The sequence below is a fragment of the Anas platyrhynchos genome, chromosome 6 (genome assembly GCF_047663525.1).
Source record: "Anas platyrhynchos isolate ZD024472 breed Pekin duck chromosome 6, IASCAAS_PekinDuck_T2T, whole genome shotgun sequence".
NCBI lineage: Eukaryota > Metazoa > Chordata > Aves > Anseriformes > Anatidae > Anas > Anas platyrhynchos.
The window spans coordinates 16,788,001-16,813,935 of NC_092592.1; the positions used below are offsets into that span (position 1 = coordinate 16,788,001).

Consider the following 25,935-nt stretch of genomic DNA (forward strand, 5'->3'; position numbering starts at 1 on the left):
CCTGTCTACATCAACACAGATCTAGAAGCTTCCTATGGCCCCCCATAGGTGTAAGTGCCTCTCAATGTCCCTTTGCCAAAGCAGCCCAGCACAAGCATCTGGCCCACATGTACTGAAGAAACTGAATTACCTCCTACAGGAGAAGGGAAGCAGAGTGAATACACTCTAACATAACCCATCTGCAGCTGCTGCAATAGCACATTGAATGTTCCCGTTTCTTAAAGGGCATCATGCATATCAAACCCCCCTCAGTCTTAATTACAAAACAAAAAATAATACGATCCTCTTACTGTATGTCTTTATTTACCCTCTCATCTGCTCTGGCATTTTAATATTGAAGTTTGTTAGAAACAGATGCCTCAGTTTTAGCACCTTCTTGAAAAGGCTTAATACTCTAGGTAGGATCAAAGACAGAGGAAAAAGACACTACACTGAGCACAACTTTTGAGCAAATGGGCTTGAATATTCATTAAACAACATTTAATTTAAACAACCAAACTCTAAAAGCAGCAACATATGGGCCTGTTTTATTTTACATAAACTGAATAGGAGGTTGTGCCATTAGTTTCTGCAGACATAATGTTCATTACAAATGAAGTATGCTTTCCTTTAGGGAATGTGCCACCATTTCTGTGTCACTGCAGCACTGTGATTCCCCCACAAGGTTCAGTCGTCTGCACAAAGTACTCTTCTTGACAATGTGCTTCCAAATGTAAACAAAATTCCCATAGATCTTCATCAACAAAGGGAACCTGGGGCAAATTAAATTCTTTAATGAGAAACAAACAAAGAACTGAGCCCTCACTTCTCAGTATTTTACTGTGTTTTAGAGACTGTCTTATCTATGTAGGTTTTCTCCTTATTCTTTGTGAATAAACATTTTTGCATCAATAGCTATGATGTGTGGTTCTACAGTCCTCTGCTGGCTAAATGATTCCTTTGCACAACCTCCTTGAGAATCTAAGCTCTTCTCTATCATGTACATTGCACGAAAATCAGGATACTTTTGCTCTTGATGGTTGTGCTTATTGGAAATGCCCAGACGATTTTGATTATGCAAACTGCAGGAAAACTATTTTACACAGGATCCTGCATTTCACATTGTAAGATCGTTGTTCAAGTGATGAGACAAGTAAGAATAAAGTCTTGGGTTAGTAAGTGCTAGTAGAACTGAGCTGAAAAGCAAAAGAGGTGCTTCACAGCATCTGAGATTGGAGTATCTGTTTTCTGTGAGGTTGTTTTAACTGCCATTAAAATTACTGAGGAACATTAACGGAAGAACAGACTTCAGAGATAATTTGAGTATTTTGTGATAGGCCTCTGCTACAGCATTCTTCCATTCGCTAATTCTAATAAAACAGCCACTGAGACAACAGTTTTTAAATTAATAAATCCTCCAGTGTTTGTTGGTTTGTTGTTATTGGTTTTTTTTTTTTTTTTTAAACTTCACTAAACAAAGTCTGTTAATTTAGGGTTAATGTAGGTTAATATAGCTGGGAGACTACAAGGTACCAAATCATTTCAGTGCATTGTCACCACCAAAAGCTAATTCCCACATGAGCCATTAAAAATATTTGAGACAAATCTGTTTTTGAGCCAGCTGACAAATGGGAGCTTTTGATTCAGTGAGAATGGTTAAAAATACCACGAACTAGGCTCTGCTCCATTCAGGACAGCTTTTAAAGGAAAAGTAACTGGGCTGTCTCAGCCCAGCAGAAAGAATTACCTGCTCCTAGACAGCTGCATGGCAGCAGGCTGAAAACACTGGCTGGGACATGAAACAGGGACTAACAGCTGGGCTAAAGCCTGGACGTCGCACAGTTACTGACCCAAAGATTGCCATGTAGCACTTAACTCAGAGGCTCAGGGGAATTCAGTGCTTCATGGACACCGAAGCACTCACTGAGACCATTTCCACAGAAATCCTGCCTCTGGTCTGCTATAAAGGGAGCTGGAGCAGCAGACAGAGTATTACCTTGACACTGTTCAACTTCCCAGTGTAACGTTGGCTTGTTTTCTGACATACAGACAAGCCCCTGAAGGACGTGTCTTATAGTAATAGGAAGTTAGTTTATTTGCACAGGGTCTTGTATTTTTAAAACATTTCAGTACTTAAAATAATGACTTGGTACTTACCCTTCCGTGCTTCATCTGTGAAGTGGAAATACAAGAACTTCCCAATCTCCCAGGAAGACTGTCTGATAACATCCTGACAGAGACCCTGAGTGCTTACACTTGCCTCGAATACTGGTCTAAGTTTTCCTAAGACGACACTCCCAGCTTTGGACTGTGTTAAAGCTTCTGTAAAGTATCTTTGTCCTATAATAAGTCTATCACATAAGCCACTGGTCATACGCCATATAAATGAAATACTGCCAGTAGCCAAAAAATACTGCTAACCTAAAAATACTTGAAAGCAACTACCTATGATACTAAAACTACATTTTTTCTAAAGCACAAGACACAAACAGGCAAGGCAACTAACAAGCATCCAAGCCCTTCAAGATTTTCCTATTTAATAAAAATGCCAAAAAAAAGTGATGGATATTCTATTTTACTTCATGTTTAATGCTAGATGTTCACCTTTTAGCTTTTCTTTGTATCTGGACAACTCCCTTTCATCAGGTTTTCTGTGGTTTATGCCCCAGTACACTGCTTGAGTTTTTAAGGAAATGCTGTACAGTTCACTGGTAATCAAAATATACTCCTCTAAGTTTAATTAACACCTCAAAACATCTAAGGTTAATATTTGCATGGGAGCACAAACTTCTCCCAGTTCTATGTTCCTACATTTTAGTTAATTTTGCGCTGAAAGAAAAAAAGCCCCTTAAACCTTTCCTCCAAAACTAGAACTGATCAATTGAAGTAAATACTTAAAACTTGAGTTCTAACAGCTCCCTATTTTTGTAACAACCCTATGTTCACCTTAAAAAAAAGACTTAATTTAACTTACGCTTTGCACCAGAACCTGTCGAACTAAAAAGGTAAAAAAATGCAAAAAACATGATCACTATTTAGAAATCACCTTTTTGCTCTTTTTACTTTAACAATGCTAACCTACTTGCATTGTCATTTTAGTTTCTTGTTAAAAAGACAAAGTATCAAAAAGAGAAACGTGTCAGACCCAATTTTCTACTTACAGCCAATACTGTGCAGAAGATACAGATCTGAGGTCATCTGCTGCAGAAGTTTTATTATCAGTGATTGAAACCTGTTATCAAAGCCACACAAATGATTTCTGGCTTAACAAACAGGCTAGTGAAAATTGACAGAAAATGATAGCAGGGTAGTAGCTCCAGTACAATCAAATCAGATCATCATGAAAGGCAGTGAAGCATGTTTCTCTTAACACAGGTCAGTTTAGAGTCTGGCCAGTTTATTAGATAACAAGCTGTATTCTAACCCAATGAACACAAGTAAAAACCATCATCATGTACAAGGCACATGACAAGACATTGCATTCACTTTTTTTTTTTAACTGATTGTAAAGCATCTGCTATGTACAAAGTCAGAGACGTTCTGAATTTACCTCTGCTTCATCTTACTACTTCACCTTACTTAGGAGCTCTGTGTATGAACAGCAGTAACTGGAAAGGAAGATGATTTTTTTTTTATCATTATATATTTGAAGTGGTTATTGATGGCCAGCTCAGGCAAAAAGCCCCATAACTGTCTTCTAGTGCACATGTCTTTTGGTCACTTTCACATCTGTTTCATTAACCACAGCCTTCACAGACTCAATTCTAAAATTAAAAGGAAGCTTACCGAAGTCCAGATGCAGATAAAATTCCACAGAGGGGGTTCTGTTGTTGTTTTTTAGAGCTTCATAGACTTGATCAATGTTACCAACAGGCAATATATGATTAAGTTGCCATTTAATCTCTTTAAAGCAAAGGAAACCAATAACATTAATATACTTCTATAATATACTTCTATATGCCTAATCCTGACATTGACTTGTCAAAGCTTAAGCCTTCTCACTGTACCTGTAAGAAGCATTGCAACCAGTCTGTTCATAGAAGTAACTTACTCTTACTGCTATTGCAGTAGATAGAAAACAAAAATATTTACACCCATGATAGCAACTTCTGTTGTTCAGATCAAACTTCTGACCTCAAGACACTTAACTCTTCTCCTCCAGAGTCAGCTTCCCTCTATCTCTTCACATGCTGTAGTTTGTCTTTTACCTTCAAGATTACATTGTAATGACAGAAGCTGCATTACATATAAGACCATGCCTTATCTGTGTCCGTGAACCTAAAGGTGGAACCTCAATAAGAAATATGACTACTTGATCTAGCTTCAAGTCAAGCTCTGAGGCTGCTGCAGTTTTTAACATATTTCACACACAGACTTGATTTAATCTTACTTGTCCAGCCGTATCAAGTCACTACTACTACTATAAAAAAAAAACAAACATTTTCTGCAACTTTGATATACCTTCTTAAAAAAAATACAAGTAATTCAAACAAGTCCTACCCATTAAAATGTTAGTTAATGGAAGTCTTTTCATGTAGACCTATTTCACATTATTCATTAATTGTTTAGTTAAGTTCCTTCTCCAAAAACCCTTTGTAACATAATTTAGGTTGCAGATGGCTCATTACATAGATACAGTATTTAAAAGTTCTCTTTGAAACTTGTTTTTTTAGAACATGGATATTGTTACATGATGTCCAGGCTGAAGTCCAAAAGCAACTAACAGCGACAAAAACTATCACCTATAGATGATGGGATGCGCCAAGATCAGCAGGAAATAAAAGGGTACCTTCAGCACACAGTAGGGAAAGAAGTGAAGATTCCTGTTCATCAGTGCTTTTTACTTAATTGTTTTACCTCCCACAGGAAAGGGGATTAACCTAGAGTCTCCTCACAGCATGATACGTGTATTAAACTTCTGTAATTCAGAACATCTGCTACACATAGCTTAAACTGCAGCATACGAAGGCTAAATGTTGGCAGAATAGAAACTTGCATGAAGAGCTGCTTCGCTCTCCAGACTGTGGAAGCAGAGGATTTCCAACGGCAGCTCTTCAGTTGCCTGCCGCTTTTCAAGTGGAATGACAGAAGAAAAGCATAACCGCATTAACACTGCTGCAAAATAGTGGAAAAAATCTGATTGGACTAATTACTTTCAGATCACTTGAAATCATTTCCTCCCCTTCCCATTTTTTGTGCTTACTGCCTCCCACTGTAAGACAAGAACACAGCTTATCAATGTGTGGTTATAAGCTAACCATGTAACAAGACATATCAATTGTTATGCTGAATCACTAGGTCAGTATTTTTCACTGTCATTCAGTTACCATACAGCACCACCAAATACCAAAGCATGGTACCAGGCAATTAGACGACCGACTTCAAGCCATTTGCTTTGGACAGCTACTGTACTTAAGTGAACCTTTAATGATACATCACTGAAGATACTACAGTACTGCGGAGGGAACCTTCAATTCCAGAACTAAATTTTTCAAGACGAACATGTCCTTGGAAACAGTATTGTTTTTCTTACATTAAAACATCAGGACTGTGCAGAACAGACACCCGTGTCAGGATTTATTTATAGATTGATTGCTTCTAACTACGGTAAGAGAAATTCTGAAAAGAACAACTTGAATTTGAGTGTCAGTACTCCAGAGCTTTAAAGCAGTCAGTATTTTGAATATGTGGTCTTTACTGAAAATCAACTTCCATTCAATTAAAAACAAAACAAATAAAATGACAGGAGTATCACACAAAGCCTCACATCCTCCACAACCATTTTCCATGCTTACTTTCAAATGAGTTGACATCTCTGACAGGACATTTCAGCTTCCTTCCAGCTTTATTTATTATGAAAATAAGTATTTAAGTCTTGTATTTGTATTGTTGTGTTCACACCACCCCCTAGTGAGTAGTCAGTAATATTTTCTGTGAATTCTATCCTTGAGTTTTGAACATTTAATGGAAGTTTTTACTCCAGGTATTACCTTAAAAAGAGGTTTAGGTTTAACTCAATGCTTTATGTGAATAATATTTGCTCCATATCCTTCAAATTCCTTTTGCTAGTCAGAAATTTGTCACTTACTCCAAGTGTTCCTACAGGGTCAAGAGTTCAGCAGACACGCCAAGTAGCAGAACAAGTCTTATTTCTAATGCCCCTCTATCAACTCCTCAGATTTTAATACGCATACATTCTTTTGGAAGAACGTGTAACTAGCATCTATCTTTGAAGGTCTAAGATAAAAACCACCTTTACTTCCGTAAGACTTAAGAATCAAAACTACTTATTGTAGAAGAAATTACTCCCTGATTATACATCCCCTTAGCCTGATTTCATTACTTCACCTACATTTATAAGAAGAATTTCAACTACCCTTTCTTTAGGTCAGTTGCATAACCCCAAATACCAACCTCAATGAAAACAGAAATACTATAGCATGAGGTACAGCAACTTTATCGCACAGCTGAGAGAGCGATGCTGCTGAACACTAAGAGCAAACCCACTATTTCAAAAACCAACTGAAGGTACTAGGAAAGACAGGGTTTTATCTGTACTGTATTGAAGTTACTAGGGTAACAGTATCCCAATCACTTCAACTGTGGCTCCAGGGTTGTTCCCACTCCCCATGCCACCCCCAAACACTAAAGATGTCTTACCTGTATTACAATATCCTGCCTCAGTACACCTGCAGTACAATTTAAAAACACTGCACTTACCTAAGAATGAGGTCAGAACCTTCATCAGCATGTCCACTAGAGCTGTCCGGTCAGTTTCACTCCTATTTACTGTATAACTTCTGTTCTACCTGCTACTCAGGAGACCTGCACCAGAATGCTCTTAAGAGCGTAAAGCATGCCTCATCCAACAAGTAATCCAATCTCAAATGACTCGTTTAACACCACCAGATAAAAAAATTAGAGACGCACTACACAATTCACAGAGCAAATGGAGACCCCTGAGCCTGTCTTGACAACGGAGGAACCAAAGACTAGTTATACTGGAGTCCTTCAGTAGCTAAAACCTCAGCTGTAAAATATGCAGCTCTGAATCTCTCTGCTGACGTGTTTTTCCACTCTCTTCAGCTGTACTCTGCAGGTCTATAAAAGCAGTCAAGCACACCATAAAAGGACTCTGCAAAATACAACCTGAACAATAGACGACAAAGCATGTCTACCTCCATTGAGTTAACACTGACTGCTTGGAATGTCTTTAAAACTACTATCTATAGAAAGCTTGAATTCATACTTCGGATCGATACTCAAAACAAGAGCTGTTTAATTATGAAAAGATTTTAATACAGTGCAAATAGTGCACCAATCTTGAATTTCTCAAGCTTTACAAAACAGTAGTTGTAAAAAAAGAGGGATCTGGGGGTCGTGGTAGACAGCAAGTTGAATATGAGCTGGCAGTGTGCCCTGGCAGCCAGGAGGGCCAACCGTGTCCTGGGGTGCATCAAGCACGGCATCGCTAGCAGGTCGAGGGAGGTGATTGTCCCGCTCTACTCTGCGCTGGTGCGGCCTCACCTCGAGTACTGTGTGCAGTTCTGGGCACCACAGTATAAAAAGGACATGAAACTGTTGGAGAGTGTCCAGAGGAGGGCTACGAAGATGGTGAAAGGCCTGGAGGGGAAGACGTACGAGGAACGGCTGAGGGCACTGGGCCTGTTCAGCCTGGAGAAGAGGAGGCTGAGGGGAGACCTCATCGCAGTCTACAACTTCCTCGTAAGGGGGTGTCGAGAGGCAGGAGACCTTTTCTCCATTAACACCAGCGACAGGACCCGCGGGAACGGAGTTAAGCTGAGACAGGGGAAGTTTAGGCTGGACATCAGGAAGGGGTTCTTCACAGAGAGAGTGGTTGCACACTGGAACAGGCTCCCCAGGGAAGTGGTCACTGCACCGAGCCTGACTGAATTTAAGAAGAGATTGGACTGTGCACTTAGTCACATGGTCTGAACTTGGGTAGACCTGTGCGGTGTCAAGAGTTGGACTTGATGATCCTTAAGGGTCCCTTCCAACTCAGGATATTCTATGATTCTATGATAAATTAAAACCAAATGGCAAACCAGCAATTGACTGACATAGTTTATTTCATGTTACAACCAGACGAGCAGCTTCTCTCTAGAATAATTGTTCCTGTACTTCTTCACAAAATCATGTAGTCTGTAAAGGAAAAGAAATATTAGTTCCACAAGAATAAAACATTTTTGTAGCCACATCACTATATGGCCTGAACAACTTGTTACCAAAGAAGCCAAGGCCAGGTGAACAACAATGCCTTTCTTAGAAGAATGCAAAGTACAGTGAAGCCTTGAACCATCATGGCAAAGAGAGCCTAGATTACAGCATTTCTCTAGACAATCTCAACAACCTACAATTGCTTTCACAGACACCTGCTTAAGACATTATACTCACTATCAGCTACTATCAACTCCCAGACAGTTAAAAATAAGCCATTCAGAATCATTTGCAGTAAAACCAGACTTTGGTCTGTAACTGCTACTGCCCACAACATATCCAATTCACTTATGTTTCTGCAGCAAAGATAGAAAAATGTAGTCAGAAGCTTATTCAAAATGGCATCAGGATTGTTTAGAAGGCATTTACTTGAACTATGAGCAAGAAAACGAAGTTAGCACCAAAATACAAGTCATGCAACTTTGACCTATTTAAGACAGTACAAACCTACCCTACCCTTAGCATACTGAGACTATTGAAAAACAGAAATGCTTCACAATAAGACCAACCAGTAAGATCTTTTAACCAGTAAGATCTTTTAACAACAGTAAATCTGAGCTTAGTCTGAGCCATTACTTCAGTTTATCTACTTATCAGGTATCTCATGCAAGTTACAAATTATCAGCTCACTAGTAAGCACAACAGTGAATTTTAAATATTTAAGTCTCCCTTAGTCTTCAACTCTTGCACTACCTTCTGTATCAGTGCAAGTACCATGCTCTTTGCATAAATAAACATTGAACCTATATCATGGTCAGACTACAGGCCACTGAATGTGTACTCTCACAAAACATTCCAAAGTCATACCTGTTGTCCATTTTCCATCTTAGGTATGTGCAGTTACTGAAAAAGAAAAAAGCATTATTTGCTAAGAGAAAAGTTTTAATCAAGGTCCTACCACTGTAGAAGAAACAGAAAAGAACACAGACAATATATTTTTTTCAATTGCTACAGAGCAACGTGATAGGAAAACCTTGAAGTCTAGACTACTGTGGAAGCTAAGGACTTAGATTTCATGCATTCCCTCAAACTTAACATCAGATCTAACAATAGTTGTTTACAGCTCAACTAACTCTCATGATACAATTGCATGCTCAATTATACCTCCAAGACAGAAGGCCTTTATTTGCCTATCTATTCACATTACTGTTTAATCATGCTTGAGAAATACTTGTTTGAAAGACTTGCATCTCAAAAGCTGTCGATAACATTTGTGCAGTAGCAACATGAAAAGACATGGGTTTTTACTCTCGTAACTACAGACTTTCCTGAAGAAATGTAATAATCAAGTCCCTGAACACTTCTGAGATAAACAATTGTCACAGATCACGTAGGTGGACAATAAAACCTATTTCAGGATTTCTTTCAAAACTGCAGATAGCTGTTAAAAAGCATGTTGAACCATGCCACACCGTTATGTTCAAACATGTGTTTTTCAAGACAAAGCTTTAGGGCAGGAGTGTATTCTGCAAGCTTTTTTCTGTGATATAGCACAGAACTCTTCCCAGCCAGGTTTTCCAAAAGGCATGCTGATTAGTCTTCAGTTTATGCTTAATGCAAAGACACGAAGGTTAACAAAACTGGTGAAGAAGATCTAAACTATGTAGTCATAAACTAAACTATCATTTTAGAGGACATTCAAAAAACTTCAACCAAAACACAATTGTCTTACTATTGACAATGCACGCTACTTTGACAAGTACTTGAAAAACAAGTCAAGTGAACTAGACTCTAGGGAACCTGCTTTGACAGAGGGGTTGGACCCAATCATCTCTTGAGGTCCCTTCCATCCCCTACAATTCTGCTAAGTCACACGCTGTGTAATTATCTCAACACAACCGTGTCTTTTTTTCTAAAATGCTTATCAACTTTAAGAAAATTTAGATGAAACAGACAATTTTAATTGAAGTGACAGTTACTTAACCATTCTGTATTAACACTCAGTAACAGCCACATTCAAGCACCAAAATTCTTGAAGGGACTAAAGTCACTCACATTACTGTTACCAACGCAACTCTGCACAACTCCCTTAACATTATGAAGATGGTGCTCTTACACTGTTATGCTGTAAATGAATCTACAACTTTGCTATTGAAACAGCACTGAAGCAGAAGTGGTAAAAGGTTCCAAATAGCTAGCCCTCACCCTGTTGTTAGCCACAACACTGATTTATCGTATCTAATGATATGTATCTATAAGAATTTCAGTTACAGAGGAAGAATTTCTCAGAACAGCTGCTGTGATTTCTGTCTTAGCTTCCAATATCACAGGCTAATAGTTAGCAGTTTAATGCTGACAATTTTATAGTTTACAACCACTGTCTTAAACACATTAAGCTGTGACATGACTTAAGTTTTCATAAAAATACACAACTACTTTTGTGTAAAGGTCAAGTTACACATGCAATTGCACTGTACTACTTTGAACCAGAACCTGTAGTGTTTTGAACCAATGCCTCAAGTCAATACATCTGCTTTCTTCTCAATGCGAATTCCTTATTTCTGTGGTATTTTGCTATTTTTGAGCATCTCCTTTGCTATTAGCCAAATTTTACTTTTAAGTCACACAGAATAAAAATTATTATGCAGTCATCTGAACCTTTACAGGACAGACATTTCAAGTAAACACGTATGCATGCAAGGCAGTACAGTGCTTCCATTTCAGGAGATATCCAAGTGTTTCAGTGATTCAGTCACCACATCCATGCTCATTTCCAGTACCTGCTAGATACTTCATTTCTGATGAAGAGTCCCAAGAAAGTAGAAAAAAGCAAAAGTGAAGATTACTTAAGTTCGAGATGTTAAGCAACTTAGCAGCTACAAAGCTAAGCATCAAAACCCATCACCCTCTCCTCCCTCATTAAAATACTGTTGCAAAATCCACCTAGCTGCACAAGCCTACTCAGTATTTTCCCAAGTGCAGAACTCAGCAAAGGAAGGTGTCAGGTCTTCACAGCCAGGCTACTACATAGCTTGGTGGTTTTGGTTGTTTCATGATAAAAGAATTCAGTCTCCCTCCAAGCTGCATACCTTTTAAGTTTGTATCAATTTCCAGCCACAGCACAGGAAGCTCCCAGCAGGAAGAGAGCCCCGAGTTTTCCCAATCAGACCCTCAGAACCAATTTAAAGCAGCCCTTCTACCTTGTTACTAATTACACAGAGTCCTTACCACCCACAACACTACATATGCTTAACAAGATTTCTAACAGAACACTACCTTGGCAGAGTAAGTATTAGATATTTATGCAGTCTGAGTAACAAGAGTTAAGAAGAACATCTAATTTGTATACTGAATGACTGAATTATGATATTAAAGCAACATGGTTAGATTTAAGAAAGTTTAACTTCAGTCAAGTGATGTAGGAAACAGTAATCTAAGAAGCATGGTTTCTTGGTGTATCAGTTAAGCTGCAGCAGTGATGAGCAAAACTAAGCTACTGAGCTGGTAAGAAGCTCTATGTGACCACACAGATTACCTTCTATTATCCAGTAGAACAGGTAAAAAAAAAAAAATGGAAGAAAGACAAAGTTATTCTGTTGAAAACTTTCTACTTGACGTTTCAGAAGTAACATACACAGTCCAGCTTACAGATCATCTCATCCTACCTTCTTGCCAGCACCGACGCTAGCCTTGGCTGTGCCTCTGACTTTCTTCATTCTGTTCTTACGTTCCTTCCGCTGCTTCCTGGAAGTCTTTTTCTTTTCATACAAACCATGCTATTAAAAAAAAAGTTGTATTTTACATCTCTTCTCTGATACTAACTTCCAAAATGAAGTTTTCATGTTTTGAGCTAAACCAATTGTACTATTCCTGGAACTTTCAAATACTGTTTGAACCTGAACTACTACATAGCTAGAAACTTCAGTAGCTGACACAAAAGAACAAGCACTTATATGTATCTTATATGTATCAGTCCTCTCTCATGCCTCTTTAAGATCTTTACTAGCAATTAGTTGACTTATTACCTTATCTCAGGAATAACACTGCTCAAGCCACCTATAATAGGTTTTAAGAAAAGCAACCTACTTTGCATTTGCAAAAGATAATCTATACAGTACTTTTAACATAATTTACAGAACACTAAATTCCCCATATATACCAGTACTTCCACCAACTGTAGTTTTTATACATGTAAATGAACCACTGAACACTTGAAAGCCATTCCAATTGTTTTCTTTTTACTGGAAAACAAAACCTACCCTCGCAAGCCTGTGCTTTGGTTCATTTTTCTTTGCATAGTCCAGGGAATCATAGATCATGCCAAAACCTGTTGTCTTGCCACCACCAAAGTGAGTTCTGAAGCCAAATACAAAAATCACATCAGGGGTTGTCTTGTACATTTTTGCCAACTTTTCCCTGATTTCTGTTTTGGGGACGGTGGCCTTCCCAGGATGAAGAACATCAATCACCTAAAAACAAATTAACAGGTTGTTATAAAAACAAAAAACAGTCAATATCCAGTACAACAGCCACATGCTACACTTCCACAAGCTTTAAACTTGAGCTAATCCACCTTAGCAACACGAAGTATTATTGATTTAATGCAGAAGCGTTCCTAGCAGCTTCCTGCTTATAACGACAGGCCAGCTCACTGCTTTAGCATCAAGATTTACCTTCAATGCACATGAAGACATTTGAACGCACAAGCTCTTACACAGTGACAGCCAAAACAATTTCCAGGGCCCCTTACTTGTAACCATTAAAAGAACACCTGTAGCCCAGAACCAACAAAAAAATAAAGGCATTTTTCAGTATTTTTACCATCTGCTTGCGCTGAAGCAGTCTGTTTGTCATGAATTTCCTGGTTCTGATGGTCACCGTGTCATTCTGCAAAATGAAGTATGAAGAAGTGAAACAAAATCCTAGTTTTATCCAAAATTACAAGCCTAACAAATATATAAATAATATACAGTAAAGAAACTGTCACTAGTCTGTCACGAGATAACTTCAAACTCACAAACGTGACTTCACCTGCGTGTCCTCACAAGCACACTGGTCCTAGGTTGTGGAAAACACTTCAGAGGAGCACACTGAATGAACTCCAGTTTGCAACCAACACAGCAGCATCCCTGCCCCCGCTGTCCTAACACACTGAAATGGCTTTTAATGAAAGACGTGGACGGTGAGCCCAAGTGCTATAGTAACACACAGACAGCTACAGGAGGAGCTGTAGGGTCTGCCTCACTAGGTTTCTGAACAGCCAGGAGCCCACCCAGCAGCACAGCACGCTGCACCCCCCTCAGGGGCCTGAACCTGTGCGGCACTACCCCAGCAGCAGGACCTGCGGCCCCTCCGTCCCGGCAGAAGCCAGCCGACACCGCTGGGACACCCTCACAGCGCAGGGACCCGGCTCCCTCCCGCCAGCTCCCGCTGCCAGGCCGCGGCAGCCCCGCCGGCCGGCACAGCCGCTGCGCGCACCCCGTCCCCCCCATACCCGCCCGCCCCTCTCGGGCCGAGCCCCCCCGGCCGCGCCGTGCCCCCCGGAGCCCCCTCAGCGCGGGGATGGCGGCGCGGCGGGCGGATGGCGCGGGCCCCTCACCATGATGGCGGCTGGCGGGCAGGCGGCGAGCACGAAGAGGAAGGGGCGGTGCGCCTCGGCCCGGCATAAGGCGGCGGGGCCTGGGCAAGGGGCGGAGCTGCACCGGGGGTGTTCGGCCCAGCGCCGGAGCCGGGGGGAGGCGGCCGGGGCTGCGGGGGGGTTGCGCTTGGGCTCGGGGAGGGGTCGCGGTGCTTCGGGTCAGGTCCCGCAGCGGGTTCAGTCGCTGCCCGGCTGTGCCCGCTCGTCCCTCGGAGGGAGTTTGGGCACCGGCTCGCTACCGGCGTCCCTCAGGAGGCCGCACGGCCGGCCCGGCGTGGGGCGGTGCTCGATGCTCGGTGCCGGGCTCCGTGCCGTGCTCCGTGCCTGCCGCCGGCCCGCGGGGCCGCGCCGCCACCGCCACCATGGTGAAGGAGCAGTTCCGAGAGAGCGACGTCGCCAAGAAGATGTGAGAGGGGCTGAGGGGGCTCGGCCGGGGCCGGGGGCGGTGGGGAGCGGGACGGGGGTGGGTGTGGAGGAGGAGGAGGAGGTGGTGTCGGTGTCCCCCGGTTCGCACTCAGCCCCGTGTCCCCCCTGCCAGAAGCCACATCTGCTTTGGGATGAAGTCCCCCGAGGAGATGCGGCAGCAAGCGCACATCCAGGTGGTCAGCAAGAACCTGTACAGCCAGGACAACCACCACGCCCCGCTGCAGTACGGCGTGCTCGACCACCGCATGGTGAGTCTTCTCCTTCTTCCTTAAAAAAACGCCCTCTTCGTAGAGTTGCTCAAAATTGTTAAAATAATGTGAGATAACTGAAGTACACCGTTCATTCAAAATACGTGCGTATGTGTCTCCGATTGCACCAGCTGTCAGTCGCTGTGCCGGCTGCTCTCTGTGTGGTTTGAGAAAGTTCCACAAAGCATCCTGAGGGGCAGGAGGTGAGTTTGTGCTGCCTGACTGTCAGAGGCCCAGAGATGGTCATCTGCAAAGCATCATGCTGGAGATCAGTGGGCTGTAGATAGCTGGCAATAGCTGGATAAGCTAGTATCACTGTTATCAGGATGGCCAGTGTGTGAAAAACGTTTTTACTTCTTAAGGGTTAGGCCAAATGTAGCGCTACTGACAGGCTTCTAATGCTAGAAAAAAAACACCTAAGTGCTGAGGGTCTGCTGTCAGGATAGCTACTAGCTTAAAAACTGTTGCATCTTCTGTATGTTCAGCTCATTATAGCTATAAAATTCTATTATCAGCATGTATTTCTTTTCTTTCACAGGGAACCAGTGAAAAAGACCGCCCCTGTGAAACCTGTGGAAAAAACCTAGCTGACTGTTTGGGACATTATGGGTACATTGACTTAGAACTGCCCTGTTTTCATGTTGGATACTTCAAAGCTGTGATAGGCATCTTACAGGTAAACATAATTATGATTTGTTATCAATATCTAGGCTACAGAAATGAAATTATTAGAATCACAGAATAAGTTAGGTTGGAAAAGGCCCGTAAGATCATCAAGTCCAACCATCACCTAACACTGCCAAGTCCATGACTAAACCACGTCCCTAAGCATCACATCCACACGTCTCTTAAATACCTCCACCACTTCCCTTGTCCAATGCCTAACTACTCTTTCCATAAAGAAATTATTCCTGACATCTAATCTAAACCTTCCCTGGTGCAACTTGTGTCCTATTGCTTGTCACCTAAGAAAAGAGACCGATATCCTCTTCGCTGCAACCTCCTCTCAGATTAGTAAAGATTGCTTTAAAGACATTAGTTTAGAAGACAAGAATAAGGTTGTATTATACGTTTTTTGGATCTTGTGTTTTTTAAAGTACTGTGTTTAAGTATCACTCTTAGTACTATAAAGACATCAGTTTTATTTTGTGATCTCAGACTCATTAATCCATAATCTTTCTATAGTAGTTTGACCTAAGTGTAGGCAACATAACTTTTAGAACATTCTAATAAAACTAAGCTCTGTTTACTTTTTATGGATTGTTTAGGTCCTGCAGAACTTACATAAGAATTTACCTTATTGCCTGTATTATTTTCCCCTTGTCCTTTTTTTTTTGTGTGTGTGTTACACTATGAGAATTTGTCTTTCAACCAAGACTGCTGTATTTCAATGAAAACGTGCATACTATTGAAGAACCTAGGTTCTAATAGCTGTTACAATTCTCCATGGCTGCATTAAACAACTGTGTTTATGTGTGTTTATATTAAAGATGATCTGCAAAACCTGTTGCCGTATCATGTTGTCAGTGGAAGAAAAAAAACAGTTTTTGGATTACCTGAAGCGACCAGGCCTTACGTATCTTCAGAAGAGAGGGCTAAAGAAGAAAGTGTCTGAAAAGTGCCGAAAGAAAAACACTTGTCCTTACTGTGGTGCCTTTAATGGTGAGTAGTTAGTGATAGTTATCTGCTGTGATGGTTTTTACCTTGGTGGCTGTGGTAGGCATCAAAATCTCAAATACTCATTCCATAGGTAATGGGTATTTTCTCTGGCCTTTCTTAAAAAACACATAGTTGCATTCTTAATGCCAAGCACAGGCTTATTCACTTCTCATGTATGTGGATATGGACATTGGCCTAGTAACTTATTTTGTTTTAGGTACCTCTTCATGGCAGTGAACAATATTTAATACTTGAATAATGGCAAAAAAGTCTCGATCAACCATATACATATATATATACATATATTTATATATATATATAAATAAAATATTGGAACCTTTAGACAGCGATCAGTACCTTAACATGGAAGACTAATTTTGATTGAACTTCATGTAGACTTTACTTTTGAACTTCTTTTGTCATAATTCTGTGACATTATTCTTCATAAGATTAAATATGTTTGTCGTTCTCTGGGAGGGTAACGGATTTTGGAACAATTACTTAGTTGTTTTAAGTTTTTAAAAATTAAAAAACAACATTTATTTGCTTACAGGAACTGTGAAGAAGTGTGGTTTGTTGAAAATAATACATGAAAAGTATAAGACCAATAAGAAAGTGGTAGATCCTGTGGTATCCACTTTTCTCCAGTCCTTTGAAACTGCCATAGAACATAACAAAGAAGTAGAATCCTTATTGGGAAGAGCTCAGGTAAATTTTGTTACAATTTGAATTTTTTGCTAGTTTTTGTGTGTGAAATAAAACTCCTCAAAGGTTTTCAATGTAGCACCTTAAGGTGGTCAGGTAGTTCCGGATACCAAGACACATGAAGCATGTTTGCCATATTGTTAGCATTGTAATAACTTTAACTTGGCAATCAATGAGCAGCTTTGTTTATTAGATATGTACTTTTCTATTCATAAAGAAGGGAGATGCTTTTGGTGTATGAAACTTCAAGAAGAAAGAAAAAGAAAAAGTGTAGGCCCATAGAAATAACACATTTACATGTGGATTTACTGTAACTGAGATGATTGCAATACACAGAGATATCTTCTTCGAAAGAACTTAGTACTGAGGAGGAATGAGGAGGCTTAATAAGCTTTTTTGTTTCATCCAGCTTTGCATTGTGTGTGGTTGTGTTTCCTTCTTTTCTTAGCAAGATGGAAAGATTTCAGGGTAGATATATGAACAGAAAAAGGAATGAGCATTTTGAAGTTCTTATGCTGCATCAGTAGCTGTTCTAGAAGAGAAAAAAAGTTTTTGTATTTATTTATTTTTTTAGAAAAACACTAGAAAGTATTGTAATTCATGTAAGTTTCTACTAATGAAATGAAAGAAAATAGTCCTACGAGGAGCGGCTGAGGGAGCTGGGCTTGTTCAGCCTGGAGAAAAGGAGGCTCAGGGGTGACCTTATCGCTCTTTATAAGTAAATTAAAGGAGGCTGTAGTGAAGTGGAGGTTGGTCTGTTCTCCCATGTGCCTGGTGACAGGATGAGGGGGAATGGGCTAAAGTTGCGCCAGGGGTGTTTTAGGTTGGATATTAGGAAGAATTTCTTTACTGAGAGTGTTGTGAGGCATCGGAATGGGCTGCCCAGGGAAGTGGTGGAGTCACCATCCCTGGAGGTCTTTAAAAGATGTTTAGATCTTGAACTTAGTGATATGGTTTAGTGGAGGACTGATTAGTGTTAGGTTGGACTAGATGATCTTGAGGTCTCTTCCAACCTAGACAATTCTGTGATTCTGTGATATTTTAAGTTTGTTGTAATGTTTAATATATTATTTTGACAAGGAGCTATGAAATACTGCTTCAAAAAAGTAGCATAAGCACAAGGTAAAACATGTAAGTTAAAATGAGGGAAGACAGACACCGAGAAAACATACCAAGTATCTGAGACAATCAAAAGTTGGAGTAAATAATCAGAATAATCAGTAAATGAGGGGAGGAAGGAAGGGTTGAAAATTGTTACTTGATGGCTTAATCGTGACATTTTCTAATGGATTTTGTAGGAAAATTTGAATCCGTTAGTAGTATTGAACCTCTTTAAAAGAATCCCAGCAGAAGATATCCCTCTGCTTCTAATGAACCCAGAAGCAGGTAAGCCTTCAGATTTAATCCTCACACGACTCTTAGTGCCACCACTGTGTATCAGACCCTCTGTTGTGAGCGACTTGAAGTCTGGCACCAACGAGGACGACTTGACAATGAAACTGACAGAGATCATTTTCCTCAATGATGTAATAAAAAAGGTGAGTCGTTCTTCAAGCTCTCCAAGACTGTTGCCTTCAAAAATATTTGATTAGAATTTAGTAGAGGAAGTGGTTGTATTTATCTAGTTGTTCCCAGGCTTATCAAGCAGTCTGTACTGTACTGCTGTGCTGTTTGGAATTTTATTGAGAGAAATTAAGTTGCTCCAAATGGAGCTGGCTATCTGGCTGCTTGCATTGTAGGACTTGCTGAATATCTACAGGAGCCCATAGGAGAAGACTTTTTTATTTGAGTTCTTGTCTGTAAACTTCCCCCCCACCACCACAGTCTATCACTATAACATTTTTGAGAGTTTGCTTACAATGAAAACATTATACCATACCTAAAAGGTTATTTTCTTTTGCGCATGCCTTAATTTTCTTTACCACATTTTTATTCTTTCTTTATTCTGTCATTCTAGTTCTTAAGAAACAAAGTTCCATTAATACAGTTATCGAACTGATAGAAAAGCATTTGACGATTTATTATTTGTTTAGAGGAACAGCTCTACCAGACTATTTTTTTTTTTGCAGGATTTTCAAAACTGGGCTTTTGCCAAGAAAACAAAATCAAATGAGCAGTAACTCCCATGACTGAAGAATGATTAAATTCTGGTGATTTTCCTGGCTATGGAATAATATTAGCTTAACTTCACTGGCTTGGGAAAAAAATAGCAATTTAAACAAATGCATATTTTTGTGAGTGTTGATGCTAGTCATAAGCAATTAGGTTTTCTGTTGGGTTCTCTTGTGAACAGCGTTATGCTATAGTGATGTAAAGTAATTGTGCCTTTTTCATTTCTGTGACTATGAAGGGTTTTTAACATTATTTTCCAAAGTGTTCAATATCAGAAAAAAACACCTTGACTAGTTTAGTCTATTTCTATGCTTATTTTCTGAACTGGGTGACTATTTTGTTTAGCACAGGATATCAGGAGCCAAAACACAGATGATAATGGAAGACTGGGACTTCCTTCAGTTGCAGTGTGCCCTGTACATTAACAGTGAGCTCTCGGGAATTCCTCTGAACATGGCACCTAAAAAATGGACCAGAGGTTTTGTTCAAAGACTTAAGGGAAAGCAAGGTTTGTCTACAAAGCTGTTTTTAATGAAGTCACAACTATTTGATATTCCAAAGCACGTCTTTGTTACTATTGTGTTGTGCTACTGTGATGCATATTGAAAGGTGTTCTAATGTGTTCTCTTAGCAGACAGCATTTTGAAATCAACTTTCTCTAAGAGAGTTTTTCACTTGCTGTTTTTTTTAGGTCGTTTTAGAGGTAATCTGTCTGGAAAGCGAGTGGATTTCTCTGGCAGAACAGTCATTTCCCCAGATCCTAATTTAAGAATAGATGAAGTAGCAGTGCCTATTCATGTTGCTAAAATATTAACTTTTCCTGAAAAGGTGGGTAGTACAGAACCAAAACTTCTGTACCTTTTTGTTTTTTAAACATATATCAGTTTTGTCCTTCTTCATGGTCTGTCTGTAAGAGGGAGTAAATGTGTGGTTTATATGTTCAGCATGTCATTCAATGATTTGCCAGTTCTGTTGCTGCTGGTAAGTGAAGCTTGTAGTATCAGATATATACAAGTACTGTGAAAGCATATGGGGTAAGGAGTGACACACACATCAAGAGAGAATGGTTCAGCTTGCTGTTTAAACTTTTATATAGCTTCATATGTTCATTGGTGTAACTGTCTAAGGAATGGTTGTGGGTTTTTTTCAATTTCTGAATTTACTTCCCAGATTTCTTAATGTAATTTCACTGTGATGCTGTGCTCTAAAACAGGCTTAAACTTTCTTCCTCTATTTCCTCCTGCCTGTTCCTTTCAGCAGCTGAGGCTGTGAGGGGAATTTTCAGTTGAGCCTAAAATTTGAAAACACAGAACACCAGCAAAAACAAGAGGTCTTGAAACATATTTTGCTTGTTCCTGATTGAAATCTTTATGCAACAGGTTAACAAAGCAAATATTAATTTTATGAGGAAACTTGTCCGGAATGGTCCTGATGTTCATCCTGGAGCCAACTTCATTCAGCAAAGGCACACACAGATGAAAAGGTACCTGTCATTAATGATTCACTTTTCATCTCTCCTCACCAACTCATTCTTACTGTTGTATGAAACCTGTAATATCTACAAGGGTTAAAATGGATCTTCATTTTTAGCATTTTTCATAAAAGGCAGTAACAAAAATCATCACCTAAAAAGAACTCACACACTAAACCTTATGAGATTATATGTTGGATTTAAATATCAAGTGCACATAATAAGGATAGTGAACTGCAATTAGGTTTCTTTATGACTGAGTGTCTTTTATTTAGAATAGAGGCTAAGATACTGTAGATAGTATAGGAACTGGAATGAGACGTGCATTTTGGGTCATATTGACAGGTGACGAGTGGAGGCAGACAATATTGGTAACTTTGTGCTGGCCTTTTTTATGGGAGGACTAATCTGCAGTCAGTCTATGGATATTGACTTCTTGTGGAGAGTGATGTTTTACATGGGCAGATAGTGATATGACAAAGGGGAACGGTTTTTAACTAAAAAAAGGGTGTTAGGGGGGTTATATTCGATGTGAGGAGGAAAGTCTTCACTATGAGGGTGGTGAGGCACTAGAACAGGTTGCACAGAGCAGCTGTTGATGCCTCATTCCTGGAATTGTTCATGACCAGGTTGGATGAGGGCCTGGGTAAACTGATGTAGTGGGAGGTGTGCCTGTCCACGGAAGGGGAGTTGGAAGTAGATTAGCTTTAGGGTTACTTCCAACCTAAGCCATGCTATGATACACAACATAATTGTCTGTGACTGAAACGGCCTATTCTCCATGATGCAATTGAAACAAATACTTTGTATGGATTAGCCTTTTTCTTAGTTCCTGTAGTAATAACTATAGTTTTAAGTAACATTAAAAATCTGTTCGTTATTTAAAATAGCAACAAGACTGATGTTTAATGATGCGATCAACACCAGCTCTGGCTTTTAGTCATTGTAGTACAAATGCTCCAATGTTCAATGGAGGAACTTGCCTTATAAACAAGGGATTTATTTGCAGTTGTCTTTATGTCTTCTGACTTCGTTGTCATGTGTTACTATAAGATTTTTGAAATATGGAAACCGAGAGAAGATGGCCCAGGAGCTGAAGTTTGGTGATATCGTGGAGCGACATCTTATAGATGGTGATATAGTCCTGTTCAACCGACAACCTTCTCTTCATAAGCTGAGCATCATGGCTCACATTGTAAGTGCACACAGTCTAGCAGACAGGTAATACATCATGTGAACATTAGGTGGCCTACCTTTGCTGCTGTTTGAAATAAACAGCTTCTTCTCTAACTGCAGGGACAAACATGAATGAGGTGCTGTTTGCATGGGAATTAATGTGTAACTGTGTAACTATGCAGCCTGGACGATTCTGTGAATAGCCATGAGTGAACAGATAGTATCTGTTCCTGTGTAAGGATTTAATTTTTGCAGAGTTGATGTGGTCTTTACAAAGCATATGGTGTTCTGTGCTTTGTATAAATATTTCTTTTAATGCAACTTAGGTACATTTGTGTAATATAATCCAAGTCTGTTTTCTGACTGAGTTGAATCCTATGATCAGAAATTTTCATTCATGTCTAATAAGAGAAAGTATAAAGCCTATAAGCATTTATAAGGCATTCGGGCATGTTTTTTCATCTGTTAGCATGCTTGATTGCATGTGCATCACTTTTTTTTTCCCCCTTCTTCTGTTTACAGGCTAGAGTAAAACCTCATAGGACATTCAGATTTAATGAATGTGTCTGTACGCCATACAATGCAGACTTCGATGGAGATGAGATGAACCTTCACCTTCCTCAGACAGAAGAAGCAAAAGCAGAAGCACTTGTTTTAATGGGGGTATGCAGGTCAAGTTGGTCTTGAGTTAGGCCATGCCTTGTAGTACTTATGTTGCATGTGAAATCTGAAATAATCATTAAGATCCCTGGGTATGGATAGTATGTAGCTGTGAAGCTACCTGAAATCATGCAGAAGGGAATTCAGAATAACTAGGGCTGTTAGCCTTATAGGTAGTCTAATAGATATGTATTTAGCATTCCTAGAAAATCCAGAACTTTTAAGTAAGTACATGTCATCAGTATAGTTCTACTTGCTACTGTTAACAACTGCTACCAAGATAGGGTGGTGGCTGTTACTGAACAGGTGCATGTTCTGGTCTGACAGCCTGCAGTTTCAGGATTATGGTTAAACTGGAAATGAGGCAGCAATAGTGTGCATGTACTGGAAAAATGAAGTGCATGATCTAGGTTTCTGTGGGCCTGCAAATAGTTCAGGCAAAGCTGTGGCAGCCATGTGCTGCCCAGGTGGGGATCTGGGGATAAGTAACTGGAGCAGTAATTAGTATGACTGGGAACTCATACTAATTACCCTGATTTTATTAACCAATCTCTTTACTGTAGATTGATGTCTGAGGAGAACAATTTTAGTTGATGAATGTGATCCACGTTAAAACATACTGGTTTTAATATTTAGTGCATGTGAGTGATATATTTTAAAAATATTCAGGAGTGAAGTGGCTACCTACTTTGACCTCAGTGTCAGATTTAATTGCTGATCCTGACAAAGCCTAGTAGTATTATGCAAGAGACTGAAAAGTGACTTTGCCTCTTGGTTCTTAGTTAAGTTTCCAAAGAATTCAAATAGATGCAAGATCCTCAGTAGCTAGGCTTAGCTACAATCAGAAGAAGAAGGTTTTGTTACCATTGCTAACAAAACTGTCTTAAACAATAGGTTTACCGCTGAACAACAAGTGTGTGTCTTCAAGTGTGTAATTTTTGTCTTATGTCTTACAGACTAAAGCAAACTTGGTAACACCAAGAAATGGAGAACCTCTCATTGCTGCTATTCAAGATTTCCTTACAGGTATGTACATAAACTTGATTTAGAGCTGTGTGATTTAACAGTTCTTTAAGAATCACTTCCCTCTTCTTTATAATTTTTCTCTACTAATTTAAAAGTTTCTCCTTTCACAAGTCAAATTGACAGTATGAGAGTAAGGCCATTGTCAGTCTGAAATATAATGATGTTCTTCAGATTTCTTCTGATACTGTCAACCTTTGTAGGTGCAATTTTTAATAGCTTTGCATATGTTCTGCAATCTTTTCTTTGATTTCAAAAGTAGATATTTCATGTCTTCATGTGCATTATGTAATGTGAACTCCTTATAATTATGGGAGAGGATTTGAACTCATTATCCTAAAATGAGTTTTAACCAATAGTAAGTACTTTAAAGTTTACTTATCTATTTGAGAAAAGTCCAGTGAATATTGAGAAAGTGTTAAAAAAAGGAATACGAAGGCTTTATTTTTGACCTATGGGATAGTGTGTGAAAGAGAACAGATTGTAGCAATGCACTGTCTTTGTGCATTTTTGGAAGTTTCATGGTATTTTGCAGAGTAAGTATCAGAATCAAATTAAGTTAGTAGTATCAGAATCAAATTATTAATAATGAATAGTATTAAACATAGCTTTTAAATATATTTTAATATTTATAATAGCTTTTGCATTTAATCGCGTTTTACATTCTAGGTGCCTATCTTCTTACACTAAAAGATACCTTTTTTGATCGAGCCAAAGCCTGTCAAATCATTGCTTCTATCCTGGTTGGCAAGGATGAAAAAATTAAAGTTCGTCTTCCACCTCCAGCAATTTTGAAGGTGTGTCAAACTATTTTTTAACATTACAAAGACTTACCATCTGTTCTCTTGACCCATGTTGATGTTCTCAGCCGAGAGACAGTCGTTGTGTCTTCTGGTGTTTGTTTTGTATTATATTTGATACTCTAAGGCATGAAGTGCAAAGATCAGAATTCAAGTTGTTTGATGGTTCCTGAGACTGAACAGAGTCAACCTTGCATAGTATGGTCCAGATACAGGAATCCATTGTGGTTCAAACAGTTTGGCTATTGTCCTGTTACTGCCTACTCCAAGACCACCTCTTGATGGTCATACAGCAGACAAACCTAGCATGGGGCTAGGTTGAGAAACTGTTGTTCCTAGGGTGTGCTGAAGTAGTGTTAAAATGCTCAGCAGTTCTAGGTTTCAATATCCCAACTGTAGGTGGTGTCAAACCTGAGTGATAGTATCTTTTAACTGTTAACCTGTCACTGTGTTGAAGATTAAAGAGAATGAGCGCTATGTGATTTGTTACATCATGTACACAAAAAAGTATTGTTAAGGGCTGAATATCTGTGTATCAGTTAGAAACTTGGAAAAGACCTGTAGTATCATGTATTAGAATGGATTAGAGTCTATTAAGCCTTCCTTCAAATATACTTAAGGGAACCTCTATTTGATTAATCTTGTATATAAGGCAAATACTCATTTAGAGAGAATTTGGTACATTTTCTAACTTGTTAAGTAGTCATTAAGTATTCATACATACGTTCTTATAGTCGATGGATAGTTTTAAAACTGTTATATGTGTAATATTAAGGGAACTTCCTGAATTATTCAGAAAGAGAAACTAAAATTTGAATGAATAATAATAACAATAGTAACGTAAAGCAAGTTCAGAGCATTTAGCAATGATATTTAATGTAAACTTTATGAATTTATATGAACTTTTTGATAACAAGGAGTACTTTTTCTTTGACTGCTTCTGTCATTCAAAATAAGTAAATTTAGCACTAGATGTGACAGTTACTTCTGTTTAACTACAGGTGAGTGAAGTACATAGTTGTATGAATGTTGAGCCTCCTAAAAATTTAAATAGGAAGCATTATATAAAGAATTAAATATAAATGTGGCACCATACTTGGGAAATGAAATAAATGTGGCATTGTATTTTTTTTTAAATTTTCTAATCAGGAAGGGAAACGTGACAAAGGGAGAAATAGTATGTTTCAGTAAATTCATGCACATACCTTTATGTAAAGGAGAGCCATTTGTGAATCAGGTCTTATATATTTTCCAAAATGCATAATACTTCTGTATTCATAATAATGCTATTATGGACTGCCACAAGTATAGTTCAGTATAGAAAGATTACATATTAAAAACAAAATTTTACGATTCAATTCCTGCTTGCTGGTTTTACTGCTGTTGTATCATAAACTCTGTAACCCTATTTCTTGTCCTTTTGTTTTCCTAAGCCTGTAACACTCTGGACAGGAAAGCAGGTTTTCAGCCTCATTCTCAAACCCAGTGATGACTGTCCTGTGAAAGCGAATCTGCGAACCAAGGGCAAACAGTATTGTGGCAAAGGGGAAGACCTGTGTTACAATGATTCTTGTGAGTGACACTTTTAAAGCTCTGTTTTAGAAGCCTTCAGCAAAACTGTAGATACTGTTTTGTTGAGTTCATTGTTGAGCTTACTGGAGGAATTAAAGCACTGCCTTGCATTAGTATTCTTGAAATGGAAAAAAATGCATTATTTTTTTTCTCAAAAGTTGAAGTCATGCTGAACATCAAAGAAAAGACTTAAGCGTTTTGTAATAAAATTTCTGTTATGTGATGTTAGGCTTATTATGATACTGAAGTATTTAAAGGTAAGAAAGATAAGAAAAGCCAAGAAGCTTA

The 25,935-nt window shown here is 39.1% G+C and overlaps 2 protein-coding genes across 6 annotated transcripts in view; one reads left to right on the forward strand and one right to left on the reverse strand.

The window, feature by feature from the left end:
* Positions 1-8,051: 8,051 nt before the first annotated feature.
* On the reverse strand, positions 8,052-13,848 carry RPS24 (ribosomal protein S24). Of its 2 annotated transcripts, XM_027460705.3 has the most exons (7): positions 13,757-13,848; positions 12,979-13,044; positions 12,417-12,626; positions 11,823-11,933; positions 10,938-10,955; positions 9,025-9,060; positions 8,052-8,142 (listed from the first exon to the last, which is right to left on the reverse strand). In XM_027460705.3, exons 1-5 carry the CDS (start codon positions 13,757-13,759, stop codon positions 10,950-10,952), a joined length of 396 nt encoding a protein of 131 aa, XP_027316506.1. In that variant the 5' UTR covers positions 13,760-13,848; the 3' UTR covers positions 8,052-8,142; positions 9,025-9,060; positions 10,938-10,949. The 2 variants fall into 2 exon arrangements, with proteins under 2 accessions (XP_027316506.1, XP_027316508.1); XM_027460707.3 differs by lacking the exon at positions 10,938-10,955.
* A 77-nt stretch (positions 13,849-13,925) lies between these two features.
* The window catches only part of POLR3A (RNA polymerase III subunit A), a 45,851-nt gene continuing 33,841 nt past the window's right edge, over positions 13,926-25,935 (forward strand). For all 4 annotated transcript variants that reach the window (XM_027460702.3, XM_072039503.1, XM_072039504.1 and 1 more), the window contains exons 1-14: positions 13,926-14,201; positions 14,334-14,469; positions 15,008-15,145; positions 15,960-16,131; positions 16,682-16,836; positions 18,132-18,371; positions 19,291-19,453; positions 19,637-19,773; positions 20,325-20,428; positions 21,470-21,611; positions 22,115-22,255; positions 23,209-23,278; positions 23,945-24,072; positions 25,509-25,647. In XM_027460702.3, coding sequence (XP_027316503.1) covers positions 14,158-14,201; positions 14,334-14,469; positions 15,008-15,145; positions 15,960-16,131; positions 16,682-16,836; positions 18,132-18,371; positions 19,291-19,453; positions 19,637-19,773; positions 20,325-20,428; positions 21,470-21,611; positions 22,115-22,255; positions 23,209-23,278; positions 23,945-24,072; positions 25,509-25,647 — 1,909 coding nt within the window. In that variant the 5' untranslated portion in view covers positions 13,926-14,157. The remainder of the gene's footprint in view (positions 14,202-14,333; positions 14,470-15,007; positions 15,146-15,959; positions 16,132-16,681; positions 16,837-18,131; positions 18,372-19,290; positions 19,454-19,636; positions 19,774-20,324; positions 20,429-21,469; positions 21,612-22,114; positions 22,256-23,208; positions 23,279-23,944; positions 24,073-25,508; positions 25,648-25,935) is intronic.